The following is a 17410-nucleotide window of genomic DNA, read 5'->3' as shown; positions in this document are numbered from 1 at the left end:
GGTTTAAAAAAAATACTACATTAAAGTATAAGTCTCGAGGATCATTTTGCGCTTTTGAACGTTCCGAAAGCTTTGGTAGGAGCTGAGATATGAATTTTTAAAGTTGGCAACTTTTAGCCATTTTTCGACCTTAAATCGCCCCTAGCTCGAAAAGGAAGCGTTCTACGAAAAAATTTCAAGACACAAAAAGTGTTTATTTCTGCTCAATTTATCTTCGAAAATTGTTTGCAGAGCGTTTTTTTGCAATATTTTTATTTTGCAACTCTTTTGTTAATAACAAATTACCTGCCACTCGGACACACAGATGTTACTTAGGTTTTTTGTTTGCAATAACTCAATGCATCGATTACAAAAGGTTTCATCTTGGTCTTTCCTCGTGGTCGGTGACCTTGATTTTCTAAGCATCTTTTTAGGGGTGGACCGTTCGTCTATAATCTACTCTATTGGAAAATTTACGGACATAGCAACATATAACGGGTCTTCCTTGGGGAGGTTTCATTTTAAATGTATAAGAAAGCAAGTAATTTTTATTTTTAAGTTTTATGTTTATTCCAACACAAACTACAGACCATGCGGTTAAACATGGAAGACAATATCTTCCAAATGGTATTCAAATTCTAATTCTTTTAAGGAAATTTTGTATAACTTTTTCACAGAGAAAATATGCATATATATTTTCTTGTACAGAACCGTTTGATTGGACTAGTATATTTAGTCCAGTATACAACGGTAAAAATAGGATATTACCTCCGAATTCTTGACACATGCACCAATCATGAAAATTGGTGAGTAAGCTCATTTCACCCTCCCTTATAAAAGTTACATATCCATATTGTGTGCTTATTGGTAACTACTCCTTCTTGAATAAAACGTAAAAATCATAGATTTAAGTGTTATGTCAATAGAATAAACATTCTTTTATGTTTTGAATAATAATTTTTGATTTATTGCAACGTTTCAACCCTTAAAAACCATCCTTATTGCAGAAAATAAAACAAAAAAAAATTTCACATCTTCATAACATTTATAATGAATGAAAGACTCATCACTGTTTATAATATTACTGATGATTCATTGCAACGTTTCAATCCTTAAAAACAACCCTTAATGAGGAATNAAGAAAATAGTTGATGAATGCAAATTTTCTTTGCACTCGAGAGAGAACGTGCTGTCCAAATATTTAGATGATTTATGAGAACGTCACGAAAATAAAACGGTTGTCCATTCCAAGAAATATTAATAAGTTCACCATAAAACAAAAAATAGGTATCTGAAATGTATTGAATTTGTTGCTTATGAACAAAACCCTGTGATGGTGTGAGTAATCACTACTCTATTGGAAAATTTACGGACATAGCAACATATAACGGGTCTTCCTGGAGGAGGTTTCATTTCATTCACGGACCATGTGGTAAAACATGGAAGACAGTATCTTCCAAATGGTAGCGTCTATTAAAATTCTAATTCTTTTAAGGAAATTTTGTCTCTGTGAAACTTTTTCACAGAGAAAATATGCATGTATATTTTCTTGTACAGAACCGTTTGATTTGACTAGTATGTTTAGTCCAATATACAACGGTAGAAATAGGATATTACCTCCGAATTCTTGATGAAAATTGGTGAGTAAGCTCATTTCACCCTCCTTTATAAAAGTTACATATCCATAATGTGTGCATATTGGTAACTACTCCTTCTTGAAAAAAACGTAAAAATCATAGATTTAAGTGTTATGTCAATAGAATAAGCATTCTTTTATGTTTTGAATAATAATTTTTGATTTGTAGCAACATTTCAACCCTTAGAATCCACCCTTCATGAGGAAAAAAACAAAATTAGTTTTCGCGGCTCTGAAATGTTTTGACGGAGCAATAATGAAATAATATATGATTTATTGCAACGTTTCAACCCTTAAAAACCATCCTTATTGCAGAAAATAAAACAAAAAAAAAAGTTCACATCTTCATAGCATTTATAATGAATGAAAGACTCATCACTGTTTATAATATTACTGATGATTCATTGCAACGTTTCAATCCTTAAAAACAACCCTTAATGAGGAATTGTAAAATGTTTACCTGCATCAAAACACTCAACGATACATTACTAAATTCAACGAGATTACTTAAAACTCTATTAAACTATTAGGTAAGCCATTTACGCGATCCGACAAATTTCACTGCATAATACAATTCGTTTTTCACGATAACTTTTTTAATTTTTAATATTTTTCATCGCTCCAAAAGTAATTTGCAGGGAATTGCAAGAACTACAAAACAACCTTTATAGTTGAAGGGTCTTGAACTCTTCGTTTTCGAGATTTTTTAGATATTAAGAGCTCAAAGAAGGTGGTCCTTACAAGCAAATGCAAACTAAAAAACGTAATATATCAGTTAATTTTTGTTCTACAGAAAAATTGAACGAAATCAATAATATTATAAAAAAAGAACTTTAATTTTGAACTCTTGCATTTTTCACGTATCTTGTTTAGTTTTTGAGTTATTTCGAAAAAAGGAAATTTTTTAAAAAATTATAAAAATTTTGTTTTCATTATTTCAAACTTTTTTTTAAATTTAGGCATTCTAAACCGATTAAACTTGCAGAGCCTATTATTAGTACCTAAATAAAGTCAACAGTACATGGATTACGCTTAGTTTCTTTTTTTTATGGTTCAGCCATAGATTTTATTGTATAACTACGCGAGTTTTTGAGCCACGAAATTTTTTCAAAAAGTATTTTAAAGATTTTTCCAAGCACTTTAAAAAAGGTTATGTTCATTTTCTTCGAAAAATTAGTTCTTTCGCCATTATTTTACGGTAAAAGGTTCGATTTTACTTTCCGAAAAATAAGCATTTTTATAGTGATAGCTCGGTTATTATTATATCTACGGTAATCAACATGAATCGATTGGTTCATGTGTCTAGAATTCGGACCTAAAAACCGTCATATACTGAGCTATTTGCAATATTTATAGTTTTCTTGTTTCGATCTGATTAGATAGATATATTCTGGTTAATATTCGACTTTGAACTAATTTGGTAAAAAGGAGTTTCAAGGATATACACCTGATGCGTGGTCCGCGACTTACACTGTGCAAAACCGTACTTATCTTATCAACTTCGACGTCACCTGTTACATAGGTGTTGTATAACAATGAAAAAGTAATATTAACGGTCGATAGAAGGAAGCACAAAAAACAGGCACTTAGGTAGGAAATTCTGGAAGGAAGCCTAAAGGGTTGAAGATAGGCAGTTGAAGTGAGAACAGTGTGCAGATAGGTAGCAAGACGATCGGCGGGCAGTGTGTCAAAGTAGTGAAAAGTTAATTGTTTAAAGTGTTATTAGTTAGCAGGTAATATTCTTTAAGTACTTTGTTGTTAATTGTTCTATATAATCTTATGATCGTGATGATTATAGATGTTTCATGATAATAATTCTTTGTAAGTTTAGCTTCCATTGCTTTATGCTCAAGGGCATATATTTTTCTAAGGTAAAATTGTGATAATTATACTTAAAGATTGCCCATTATTTATTTCATGTTAAAAATATATGTATTGTCCTGATTGCCGGCCATTGCAATGGCGGCAGCTTTGTTTCACATTTAGGTAACTTGTTTTTGTCATGATAACGTTATTCGAAAAACCTAGATGTTTCATGATAATAATTCTGTATATGTTTGGCCTTCGTTGTCTTGTGCTCAGGGGCGTGTATTTTTCCAAGATAAAATTGTTACAATTATTATTGGAGATTGTTCATTATTTGTTACATGTTGAAATATGTATATATTGTCGTATCTGCCCAGATAATGCAAAACAACTTCTTTGTTTCACATTTAACTTGTTTTATCTTGATTACGTTGTTCTTTGACTTCATGTGCTCACTTTATGTCATACGTATGTAAGAGCTTTGTTGAATTTACTAACATTTTCACCCATGATTATTATTATTGTTATTATTGTTGTTGTTCTCCCGAAATCTCAACTTTAACTGGATAGCCTTCCGTATTATGGGACTCCAGTACCTTCCCCATTATTATTGCTATTATTATTATTGTTGTTGTTGTTGTTGGTATTATTGTTACTAAAACCTCTTCAGTTTTACTTGGAAGTGTGTATGTCAGACTTGAGTGAGATGACATTTAGTGACACATTAAGTAAGTCCAGTTTTGATTATCATTAGCAAAGGATCTTAATTTATTCCTTTGGTTAGCGGTTGTTTTGTATTTATATTTGGGTGGTGAGAGCAACGATCGTGGGTTTCTCTGCCATGCTCTTTCCCCGCAGGAGCTCTAGGTGAGCCTGGCACTCTCCTTTTATGTTTAATGGTTGTTAATGTTTTTGTTGTTCTTTTTATTTGTCACATGTTTAATTTGAATTGTATGTAAATAAAGGTTAGGTGTATTTACTCTGCTTTTGTTTTATATAATTAAACCATACATCCCCTCTACAAAGTTAGTAGCCAGCGCCTTCCGGTCAATTAAAAAAATAAATACACACAACGTAGGTAGTCCTTATGACAATCACATATTTTTGGCCACAACTACGTTTATTTTTTTATCGAACCTAGGGTTGTTATACTACAACACTAATATCAAATGATTTTCTTATGAGATAACGACTTTTTTATCTTAACCACCAATGAAATGTTGAAGATAAAATTTTACAAGTAGTGTTAGCCATGCGATCCTTACAAAATGAGATCTTATAGCTAATAGGAATGGCTGTTTTTCGTTTAACTGAAAATAATACATAAGAATTAGTTGCCAAAAGGTTTTATGCAACTTGGAGACAAAGTTTAATGTAGCATAGCGCTTCTTTGAGTAAATGACCTCAAATTGCCTTTCAATGTTGAAAGCAAAGTGGAAAGTTGGGATGAACTAATATTTGTTCAAATCAGCAATGTTACGCTTAACGAGCCTAATCCGTTTGAAGATCCTTTAAAATACGGGGTAGCGGATGCGTGTAAATAATTTAGAAATTGTACGAAAACCTGTAGCGAAATTCCCTGACTTGAAAATTGTTGAGTTTCGCTTCGACATAATATTTTAGCATGATCTACAACTTACCAATTTACAAAAAAATCCTATAAACATGTGTCCAGAATTCTTTGCTTTAGATATACAGGGTGTCTAAAATTCATGAAAATCGCAAGAACAAATTGCTTGAATTGAATACAACAATACTTAAATTAAATACTTTAATGTTTTGATATTTTTAACAATAATTACTGAGATATAATCTGATATTTCATCATTTATTTTCAAGATGGTGTATTGTAGAAATGTGCCGCAATAATATATTTTGGAAAGCCTTTAGTAGCTACTCTGTAACGAGTAAATGTAAAAAAAATCTACATGCTACATTTTTTGACTTCCTGTATCTCAGAACGACATAGGATCCGTAGTAAAATTTGGGCAAGAATTTTAGTTACTTCCTATATATTCATTTGAACGCATTGTAATAGTTGAAAAGAACAAATTTATATGTTTAAATAAATGTACTTCTATTTTATTTCTGATAAAATTAATTTATGCATAATGTGCATATTTCGCACATAACCATTAAATATGACCATTAAATTCGAATGGAATCACGAAATAATATTGAATCTAACTCTCGATCGGCACTTGTGTTGAATAGAAAGTTTCCTAGTCTTTGACAAATAGGAACTCAAACAAGACCAATTTTACCGGTTCTTGAGAACTGAATTGATTCACAAATGTGGAGATATTTACGGAATTCCGAAAAGAAAAATTTCCGTTGTTGTGGGAAGTTCCATTATAAAAAATCGCCAGGCATAAAAAATATTCATATAAAAAATCGTTTGTGATATTGCGACCATAGATTTGTATTGTAACACACTTTTGATGAATGTGGAATCAAAAAAATTAACTGAGAAAGAATATAAGATACAGAATAGATTCAATATTATTAATGTAACAACCATAATATGGGTCTCTAATTAAAGAGCAATATTCAAGCTTCGGTCTAACGAAAGAATAAGAAGATCTCCAAATAAGATCTAATATATTTTTTCTAGATCTGTTGTGAAAAGCATAAAGTGTTATATATATAAAATAACCTCCAAATCCTTAGTACAACTTATCAATTTAATGTTTGCGAATTAATATGATAATAATATAAGACATAATTGGACTTTTTATTCACATTTAGGTTAAGTTTGTTGTTAATAGACCACTCTACAAGTTTATTGAGTTGTTGCAGAAGGGCTTGATTGGCGGAAAAGATTGGAGTACAGATTCTAAGATCATCAGCACACAAAAACCTCATTTAATTAAGCATTCTGTCAAGGTTATTAATGGATAGGCGAAAGAGTCCAAGTGTGAACCCTGAGGAACTCCTCATGCAACTTCATAATGTTGTAGATGAAACAATTAATTGTAACTTATTGAATTCTATAATGAAGGTAGGAATGAAAAAAAGGTTAGTAATTCGTAGTTATAATGGAATTGAATGAAGTTTCTTACCGAAAATCTTATATAGCATAATTTCTGTTACAAACTGTATAAATCATACATGATTGGATGCAGTGGATCAAGTTTTTTACAGGAAAGTTGATCTCGAGACAAAGATTTAATATCATCTGTTCATAGATACTGAAACATGTTGCGACCTTGAATACAGCAGATACGTTTTCCTTTTTATCTATGTAAATATTTTGATTTCAAGTTGATTAATAAACTGCGGCCTGAATTTTCATTTCAACCTTATTATTTTTCAAGGAATTTTCAGTCAATCAATCATGATACTTCGCCGTATTTAGCGCGCTTTAATGATGTCTAAGCATTTTATAGTCGGTTTATTTCAAAGAAGGCTCCAGGGATACTAATGCGGTCTGTCGTTTCACCACTTAGGAATATTGGGCGGTGCAAATGATTACACAAAAAATATTAGATTTGTGGAAGAAATAATATTTCTATAAAGTAATAAATCAGCAGTAAATTTCTAATAGACAGATACTAGGCACTGGTTTCTGTTTTCGGACTCAGAAAAACTAATTTCCTGTAATGTAAGTTCATAATTATGGCAAGGAGATCAAAATATACACACCATAGTTATTTGTCTTCTGTTATTTATTTTTTAACAAAATATTTCATTCCAAACTCCTCTAATTTGTTAATAATGTATTTCCTTTCATATTCATTAATTGACGATATTTTCATATTTAAAAATTTTCGACCACAACCAGCATTGAATTATACCATAAATTTAGCCACTATAGATAGATCTGTATTATTTCTGCATTTTAAAAACGCGCCTATGTTTGTAACATTTAACTTGTGAATTGGTATTTGACCTTTTTGCAAAAATTAAGGCAAAAGAAAAAAATTAACAAAATCTATCTGTTCTTCATTCATCATCTGTTTAATTTGCATCATTGCTAATGTCCCGGAAGTAAGGTACGTAAACGTAACGTTTTCTTATTGGTGTTACAGAGAATCTTCGTGGCATTAGAGTATCAGTAACTTTATTTTAACTAGAATTATTGTGTAAACTTTCCCAATTAATTATTTCAAGATTTATGGCTATGGAAAACTTAACGTCATAGTTCATCGATGAATTATTACCCGAGTAAATAAAGACAATGGGTAGCACTCCATTGGATGAATTTAAAATACAATAAAGTTACCGCTACCAAGTGAATTGTGAAATTGTTTGTATAATAGAGCTCTCGAATAAAACCTGTTTACCATTTGGATTTACCTTGAATCGAATACAGATATAGGGCAAATCAGGCTGTACATAATCATTTTCAGCAGGTAGCTGGCAAGTTATATTATTCCGTTTCCACAATTGAAATAGTCGCTATAAATCGTGAGATTCATGAAATATTCAACAAGTTTTATAGAAATGAGCCCGATAAGAAAGAGTGTTCGGTGTACTCTTATTTTTTCTTCATTTGGCTTCGATGCCAGGAAAATATATTTTATACGTCTATTGTTTCTTGTTTTTATTAATAGAGAACATTTGTTTAAGTAAAAAAATGAGCATTCGATGTTTTATGAAAGTACTCAAATTTGAAAAAGTACTTTTAATATGATACGGTGTGTCCACAGATGGAGTTGAAAGAAGAGAAGTTGTTTATTTTTGTAAAAGTTATTCATAATAAAAAATTATAACATAAAACTTAAAAAAAAAAATTGATAAATTGGAACGAACACATTGAAGATAAATTTTTCGAGACAAAACGTCTGAATCTGGTTCGGGCTGAGGCAGTAGATACAGTATTGGGGGTAATGAAGGTTTGCAAAAAATGTAATAAAATTTCCAAGATTGTATTTAAAAAAATGAAGTTGCCATGAAAAAGCGTTCTTCTGTTTTCAATATCACCTCAAACAAGGCTGAAATGAATAAAAAACGGATTTCCAAAATTTCGTTTTTTTTTTCAAATATTTCGAAAACTAATCATGTTAGTCTTGAAGTTTTAGAGGCATAATGTTGCTCCCCTGATTATGCAACTTTGTTCCCATTTAAGCTACTTCGTATCTCTTACCGTTTCCGAGATCCCTGTAGTGAGAAGCGATTTTGTAACAGAATGTATATTCTGATTGTAAGCAACTTACAATAAAACTTTCTTCGATTTTTTTTTACACAAAAAGAGCACTTACACAAAATGGAGAAACAGAAATATTCAAATTTAAATCATATCAGTTGTCACAATCTAGTTATTTTCTATCAAACGTTCTACTTACTATCTAATAAGTTTTTTCTTACCTGGATTTGGGGATTCCCGTGCCTGTTATTATTAAATCTCATGAAGACTAGTGGAGCAAGCTTATCTAAGACCACGGACCTCAAAATCCCTGGTACTGCCGCACCCCTTACGCCTCTGTGGTAGATGTTCAAAGTTACCACTGACAATCCTGACGCAAATGACACCAAACAGATACTTACGCCGTAGTACATACCTGAAATAAGTCAAATACGTTTTTCATTTTACTTGCATGTATCTCCTTGAATTATAAATGGAGATAAGATATTACTCGAATTAAACACTTTTATTATTATTTGCTGTAGACATATTTAATAATTGTTAAGTGGATAGTATCCCACTGTAACTATAAATACAGGTTAGGAATGTATTATCTACATTATGCCCAAACATTTCGGGCTACCAATTTATAATTTTTCCGCCATTTCTGAATGTTGTAGTCAAATTTTTAATAATTTTTTAATGTATTTTGTACAAATGTGCTATAAATAAAATAAGACTCCGCCTACTCCATTTTATTTAAACGTAAACTTTTCACAAATGTTTTTGTTCCGTTTTATGGAAAGTTTAGTTAAGTTAATGGTACATTCACGCAATTTTATTGAGAGTTCCAAACTGTCATTGTTCTAAATAACAATGGATTCTAAAGACTGATTCAACTTGGGTAATTACACGAAAAATTAGTTGACTGATACTTCACTGGCTGAGAGTTGCTTACAGTGAGAAACCGATGAAATGTTTCACCATTTCCGTAGAATTATTCAAAATATTCACTTAAACCTTTTTATAAAAGAAAGAAGTTATTACTGGTAAGGGTGCAACAGAAGCGATAAACTTTCAGAACTGATTCTTCTCGGTAAGAAGATACATCTTTGACCTGGCCTTGTTGTTCTCGGGCCAACCTCTGTGGGGGAGGATCCGTTAGTAGAACCCGTAGGCCCGCTCTGATGTACATTTCGGTTCTTATTCTAAAAAAGCTAGCTAGTCAAAACTGAAGACGCTGAGAGTAAAGAACGGCGAAATGTTTAGAAATTACCAGTTACAGAGGCCAGTGCTGAACGTCTTATAGGATCACCATTACCTTGAGGAGCAGTTCCGTCCGTAGAGACTTAAGAACCAACAATAATAACCGAAATTAATATCAGAGCAGGAATAGGGGCTCTGACAGCGGATCCTCCCACACAGTTTTTATGTGACAATTAAGAAATAACTAATTTTAAAGCGTCTATTAATCGATGTTTTCTTCTACTTTTCCGCAAGTGTATACATGTTTTCCATTGAGAGCAACCTAGTTCATGTGGAAGAAAGATATCTACATAATATTAATAATAGAACAATCAGTCTAAAACCCACTTCAAATATTGAGTTAAGCTGAAGCACTTAGCAGGATTGAAATATTTCTGTGGTTCTCGAACAATGATATGTATTTTAAAAAAATAATTTTTGCTGCCATTTCTGGGCAACTTTTACCGAGATAAACATTTAATAATCGGTCCTCATCAAAAGTAAATCTCTAAGTTTGTACACACAGTACCAGAAAGATATAAAGAAATCACAAAATACTTACTGATTAATGGAGTCTTCTCCGTAGGCGGTAGCGTCTCTCTAATAGTCATTAGGAAGACTGTCATGGACAGAAGAGCACTGATTCCAAGAGTAACCTTTTCTCCAGATTCTGAAGGAACGTAGAAAACTAATAACGCTAGAAAATACAAAAGAATCGATGTTATTTCGATAACTGATGAAAGACCGTGATATTGAAATTCAAGTTTTTACAATAAAGGATCTTCTTATCAAGACAGAACTTTAATTTGAAAAAAAGATCTGTACAGGGTGTCCGAAAATTTCAAGTAATTGTTATACTTTCATTCAGAAAGAAAAATCGAATTTGAGTTGGAATGTTACACAATCAAAATTAATGTTAATTAAAATTAAGTGTGAAATAAAATATTTAAGGTGGCCATATTCCCGGCCGAGAAATAGTGAAATTTCTGGCGTTTTTAGGTACTGAAATCTTTAAAAGTAAAACGTGTAGAACAAAAGTAAGCACAAAAATGAAATCCTTGACGTTTTGTTTATTCATTGTTACCATTTAAATTTACTCAAATAAAATAATAACTAAAAAAAAGCGTTTGTAAAACATGCGTTTGCTGTTATTCTAACCCCACATTTTAAGAATTATTTTCACGTACTTATAAATAAAAGTAAACAATTTTATATGTAGGACTAAGCAAGTAAATGTTATAAGAATATTTACATGTGGAATTATATATAAAAAAGTTAGTATTTTCGTAGATTTCAGTACCTAAAACCTTGATGGTTTGATCGTTTTTTGCACCTGTTTATTCGTTTTACTGCGGCGTCTTTGAAAATACCTAGATGGCATGACATAACATTCCTATTATTTGATAAGCTTTAGATTATTCAGTTATTAAATGTTTGAAATTATTTGTCTTTGCGGAAAACACTATTTAAAGAATATGGGGCCCTTAACTACCTACATGTATAATTACAGGGGCGGTGATTTTTGAAAAAAAAAGTTTTACTCGAAAATTTTTTTAAATCTGTTTTTTAATTGGCTATACAATCACACTTTTTATAATTAAATATTATACATGGTTTTGGAGATAATCTAAATGTTTATAAAAAAAGTGGCAAAAAGCTATTGTTAATGTAAAAATCAAAAAAGCCCCCGGCAATAAATCAAAATTTCGTGTAAATGCAAAGCTAAGTTAGGTTTTAAGCTTTAAAAATCGACTTTCTAAACCCTTTTTTGTTAATAACTTTCGGAGAGACAGACGGTTAACGTTGACGGGATAAAAAATAGAATTTTGCAAAAACTATTTTGCCCACAGCCCATCTTTCGCACAATTTTAAAGAACAATAAAAAATAACTTTCAGGTATATTTATAAAATTCCAACAAATAACAACCAAGTTATGGATAATTAAAAAAATGCGAATTTTCCATGTTTTTGTAGTTTTTTTACAATAACATTTAAACAATTTACCCGATTTTAATCTATCGCGGCATTTTGTAGGTCTTTTTATTGCGCATATTTCCTCTGGTTTTCTCTAAAATCAATAGTTTTTCCAAAATATTGAAAAAACTGATTTTCGAACCAAATTGTTTAAAAAAACAATGTTGCTAATGAAAAAAACTGATTCACGAGATGAGATACCTTTTCTATTGCCTTCCCCTGCATATTTCAACAGTAAAATAGCGGATGTCAATTCATCGATTATTTTAGTCCATAGCGACAGGTCTATTAAATGTGATTACCGATTAAAGATCTTTTCATCTAAATTTTTCATTTAAGAATGTATCTATAAGTTTCTGAGAAATTGTTTATTGTTAATTTGTTTTGCTGTGAAGTAAAACACGTTTAATTCCTGATTTTGTCAAATTAAAAAAAAAAACAAAACAATCACAGTGAGTTTTAAATAAATTTCTCTTTCACAAATGTTTCATTAAAAACTCCCTCTGCTTCATTAAGGAGGAGTCTTTGAGAAAGAAAAACTATTTATTCTTTATGACATATTTCACTTATTGCTCTAATTATATTTACGAGAAAAACTTGTTAAAATGAATTAAATAATACACGAGCAAATATTTTTCGGAACTCCGCATTCAGCGGAATGATGTGCAACTGTTAACTATTAGGAACCCAATTATTACTTAGCAGACGATGGAAACTCCTTAACTAAATTATTTGACATGTTGCCGTACACACTCTAGTCATTATGGCTGTCAGCCATGGTTTACCGTTCTATCGAATTCTAAGACGTTAATGCCCGTAAATATTTCATATCAGGAAAAAACACAAATTTCTATATCTATTGTAGATGTTTAATAAAAAAAAATGAAATAAAATTATTTTCAGAATAGTAAAAATATAGAACGATATTTTCCCAAATCCGAATAAATATTTTTTGTATACATTTATTTTTTTTACTTTCTAAAAAAGTATTTGCGCTCACTAAATTTTATGTAGAGTACCTAATATGTGGCAAATGGTTGCACTTAGGATTGAACCAATTATAGAAAGAAAAAATAACGCCGAAATATAAGTTTTCTTTGGTATAATATAAAAAATAAATATAATGTTCATAAAAATCTTATAACAAAAACATAAACAAATGCGATGTTGGAATTTTGCCCCAGCAAATCCGAAATAAGTGAGGCAAAATTCTTGCATAGATATTTTTACGAATTTGTGACAGTGGATCTAGTCTTGGTTGGCCTGGCGGATCGCTGTATTCCTCAGAGCATCCAGGGCATGCATACATTTCTGAAGAATTCCTCTTCTTCTTTCGTTTTCCTTTTGGATGCCACTCCTCCTTTTGTTACCCTATTCTTCTTAGATTCTTCCTTTCGGGGCTTCTCTTTATGCTTCACTTTAAGTATTTTTGCATGGTATTTTGGACAATATTTCTGAATTTTGATCTTCTGAGAAATTGAATTATTTCTTTTGGATTAACTATTCTTTGGAGTGCAAGATGTGTAAATATGGTTTGCTCTAGAACGTTACAAGGTGTAGAATTTGGTTTTGTTTATAACAAAGTTCCTGAAAGCCAATGAAACGAATAACTGGAATGAAATATGTTAAGGGAAGTTCCTTGAGAAATTAATTACGTTACGCCTTTGCCAATGTAAACGTAGTATGCATATCAGTAAATCATGGGCAAATGGTATTCACATACCCATTCCGTATCTTCCTGCAATTAATTACCGAAGGGACGTTGCCAAACCGGTGATGCATCATGACGGAGGAAAGACACATGAAAGTGCATTTGCAAATCTATAGGATTTATCGTATTATTAGAGATGAACCTTGTTAATTCTTATGACCCAATAGTTGCTTGGTATGTTTAAAAATAGATGTGAACGAGCAGCAAACAATTGGTAGAAACACTGTATGTTTTATTAATAATAAGGTGACCAAATTTTAAAATCAGACTCTACGGGGTGTTGCGATATTCCACTGTCAGAAAGATGCCAGTGCTTATCCTACCAAAAATAATAACAAACGTTCGTATGGATTAAACTAAGAAATTCTTCATTTTTGAAATATACAGTGGGTTTCATGATTTATTTAAATTATTTGTAGTTCAAATTAACAAATAAACATACAAAAATTGCAATCCAGTAGGGTGTAATAGTCAAAACAAGTACGTACGACATTCAAAACCGTTCAGAATTTGGGTCTTTTTGGTTCTACTACTTTGCTGGTAACGAATAGGTTACTTTAGTACTAAAATTGTCGTGAATATTCTTTGTTCTTAAGTAAAGTTCTGATCAAAGGGTGTATAAAACCTTAGACCTACTTACCAATTCCGTTTATTAAGATGCAAGGCAGTATCAAGTTGAATACGTAGAACAAAGGCCTTCTTCTTAGCTTAATCGTATACGTGATATCGGGGTAGGGTTCGGGGCAACACGAGTAAAATTCAATGTGTTTCACAGACGAAAAACTTATCAGATCGAATTCGCCGTTGGCCTGGTAGTTGCTGACATCCCCCTCTTCCGTTTGCTTCACTAGCTCCACCTGAAAGAAAGGTAAAGGTATATTTAAGCGCACTGTTGTCGGTAAGTTATAACTACAAGCATTTTTCTGTACAATCTTTTAGAAGGCATTGCCTCAAAATCATTTAGTTGTTAAGTTAAACTTGCTGATTTGGTTGTTGCTGAATATACAAAGTGTTTTATGAAGGACTATATCGTCGTTGATGGGCGAAAGCACCAAATTTGCTGTTTGAGTAATTTCTCAGGAAAACAATGCGAAGAAAATTAATTACAAACGAATTTGTAGGGGTATGCATGATGGATATTCTAGTAGTAATTGTGTACCAATATAAGTGAGTATATTCATGTTTGTACGTATTGTATTAATTGCCTAAAATACGTTAAAATATGTATGCAGTAATCTGCACAAATAGTCAGGTAAAACCTAGATTCTAATTGAAAACAGGATATATAAAATATTACACCTCGTTTTTGGCTTCTTATTCCTGTAATAATCAAATTTCAGCTCAAATCCGTTGAGATGAACATCTAGATTTGTTTATCATAGATCATAAAATACAGTATGAACAAATTATAATTACTTAAGTTATTAAATTAATCACTACTAAAATAAAATATGACATTCATTATTCATGCTTTAAAGCACATTGATATGTTTTAGAGCAGGCAAAATAATTTGCCTAGCTATATTGTATGTGGTTTTATTATGTAATTTATAAATTCCTACAAGTATAATATACACCAAGGAACTTGTTATCGAGATGTATTTGAATTTGGAAGATAATTATCTTTACGTTTGCCAATTTCTAAAGGAATGGAAATATACATTAGCGTAACGTCGTTATTCGGAATATACAAACTAGTAGTTGCTATTGTTCACGATACTCAGCATTTGCATAAATTTTATTAGAATAAAGGTAGCTCTTCCTACATATTTGAGTATCATAGTTTAAGGCAAGTTTAATTTCTATATAGAACCACCTACTTCTTACAAATTATCATCAGTAATTAGACATATAACTAATCCATGTTGATTTGTAATTAACTGGAGAAAAGTTTAGGGACAATTTAATTTTCAAACAGTTACATCTTCCAGATAATTAGGTATTACTAAATATACAGTGGGTTCATGATGAAAGGAACAAATTCGTTTAAAATTCAGGTAATTATTTTGTGAACAAACGCTCGGACACTTCGATTAGTATTTTTAGTTGCGGGTTTTTTAACATAAGAAAATTGTATAAAGGGTGTCTCAAGGAGAACATATGCAGTAATCATTGATTTTTTTTAATGAACTTATGCCATAATGGATATTATTATATTATATCCGAATTGTACGATAAATTCTGAACACTTTTTGTATAACATACAATATCTCTCAAATCAGTGGTTTTCGTAATAATGACGTTTGAAAATTGATATTTTGAAATGCACACAAGTAATTAAATAAAATGTTTAAATTGAACAGCGTTGAACATTTCTTTAAAAGCCAACGAAAACAACCTGATATGCCAAATTTTATTTTAAACAAAACAATTTTCTTCCTATTAATCGTTTTTCATTCCTTAACCCCTAAACCATTTCGATATAGTATTTTGTGACATTAAAAACCAGACTATCACCGGCGTTTAGTTTGTCAGTTTTACGTTTCATTTTAAAAATGCATTTATCTGAGAAAGAACGTATTGAAGTACTTATGATGACTGGTTTTGGAGACAGAGTGCGTACTAAACAAGAAGTATGTAATTATTTAATGTAATTCATCCTGATCGACATCCAATTATCTACTGTCAGAAAAATTGAATCGAAATTTGCTGAGCACGGCCACATTAGAGATTTAACTAAAGGAAGACCAGCAAATATCAGAAGATTCTAAAGTAGAAGTTTTAATAGAAATTGTAAATAATCCCTATGTCGCCGTTGTAATTTGTCATCGGGATCTGTGTCACAAATACTCCGAAAAAATAAATATCATCCTTATAAGGTTCAATTGATACATGAACTATTAGAAGACGATTTTGACTGAAAAACGCAGACAATTGAGATGAATAATCAAAACTTAGATTTTTCCCGAAAGATTATTTTTTCTAATGAGGCTACTTTTGTTTTAAATGGACACCTAAACCGACAAAACTGCAGGTACTGGGCAACTGAAAATCCTCGTTGGACACAAGTCTGTCACACACAGCATCGTTAAAAAATAAATGTTTGGGCAGGTATTGTCGAAAAACAAATTCTTGGACCTTATTTTTTGGAAATGGAGAACGCTACTTAAACTTTCTTCAGTTTGAACTCATCCCCGCTTTAGCTGTTGTGTTTCCTAATCCACAAGATCCACATATTCCTCATAATGACATAGGGTTCCAACACGGTGGGGCACCTCCTCATTTTGCAATTGCAGTTCGAGAGAGGTCCTATTGAGTGGCCACCAGGGTCACCAGATTTAACCCCTTTAGATTTCTTCTTATGGGGTTACTTGAAATCTAAAGTTTATGTGAATAGACCAATAACCTTGATGAACTGAAATAGAGAATACGTCAGAAAATAAGACTTATTCCAGCAGAGGTAATTGAAAACGTTCAACGGGAAACAATCCTTCGACTACAAAAATGTATTGAAACAAACGGACAAAACATTGAATATTTGTTACAAAGCAAATGTTATTTAAATGTTTTATGATAAACATTATTTTTTCTCCATTTATCACATTTCAAATGTCATTATTACGAAAACCGCTGATTTTAGAGATATGGTATGTTATACAAAAAGTGTTCAGAATTTACCGAACATTTCAAAAATGACATAATAAACAAAATCAATGATAACTGCATTTATGTCCTTCTTGCGACAGCCTGTATACAATTTTCTTAGATCAAAAATTGGCAACTAAAAATACTAATCGACGTGTTCAAGCGTTTTTCCACAAAATAATTACTTGAATTTTTTAACAAATTTGTTCCTTACATCATGAACGCATTGTATACTACATATTAATTTCAATTCTGCAAAAATCTGGACAGCATGCGTGCATGCAAACGCGATTAATTAATATAAACTTAATTTACATTATACAATTTTGTTAATTGTAGTACGTGAGCAAGGATCAAGTCTATGTTATACTTCTATACAGATTTTTCTTTAAACATTATTGCATAA

The 17410-nt window shown here is 31.3% G+C and overlaps 1 protein-coding gene across 1 annotated transcript in view; it reads right to left on the bottom strand.

The window, feature by feature from the left end:
• Window positions 1-17410, bottom strand: part of LOC108917340 (neuronal acetylcholine receptor subunit alpha-10-like) — a 49811-nt gene that overhangs the window by 5842 nt on the left and 26559 nt on the right. Inside the window, exons 5-7 of the mRNA XM_018723889.1 lie at window positions 14060-14276; window positions 10297-10431; window positions 8732-8925 (exon numbers count right to left, since the gene is read on the bottom strand). Of these exons, the coding sequence (XP_018579405.1) occupies window positions 8732-8925; window positions 10297-10431; window positions 14060-14276 (546 nt within the window). The remainder of the gene's footprint in view (window positions 1-8731; window positions 8926-10296; window positions 10432-14059; window positions 14277-17410) is intronic.

The sequence above is a fragment of the Anoplophora glabripennis genome, unplaced genomic scaffold (assembly GCF_000390285.2).
Source record: "Anoplophora glabripennis isolate ALB-LARVAE unplaced genomic scaffold, Agla_2.0 scaffold4, whole genome shotgun sequence".
In the NCBI taxonomy this organism is placed as follows: domain Eukaryota; kingdom Metazoa; phylum Arthropoda; class Insecta; order Coleoptera; family Cerambycidae; genus Anoplophora; species Anoplophora glabripennis.
The sequence above is the reverse complement of the archived record's forward strand: the minus strand, read 5'-3'. Positions and strand labels throughout refer to the sequence as shown.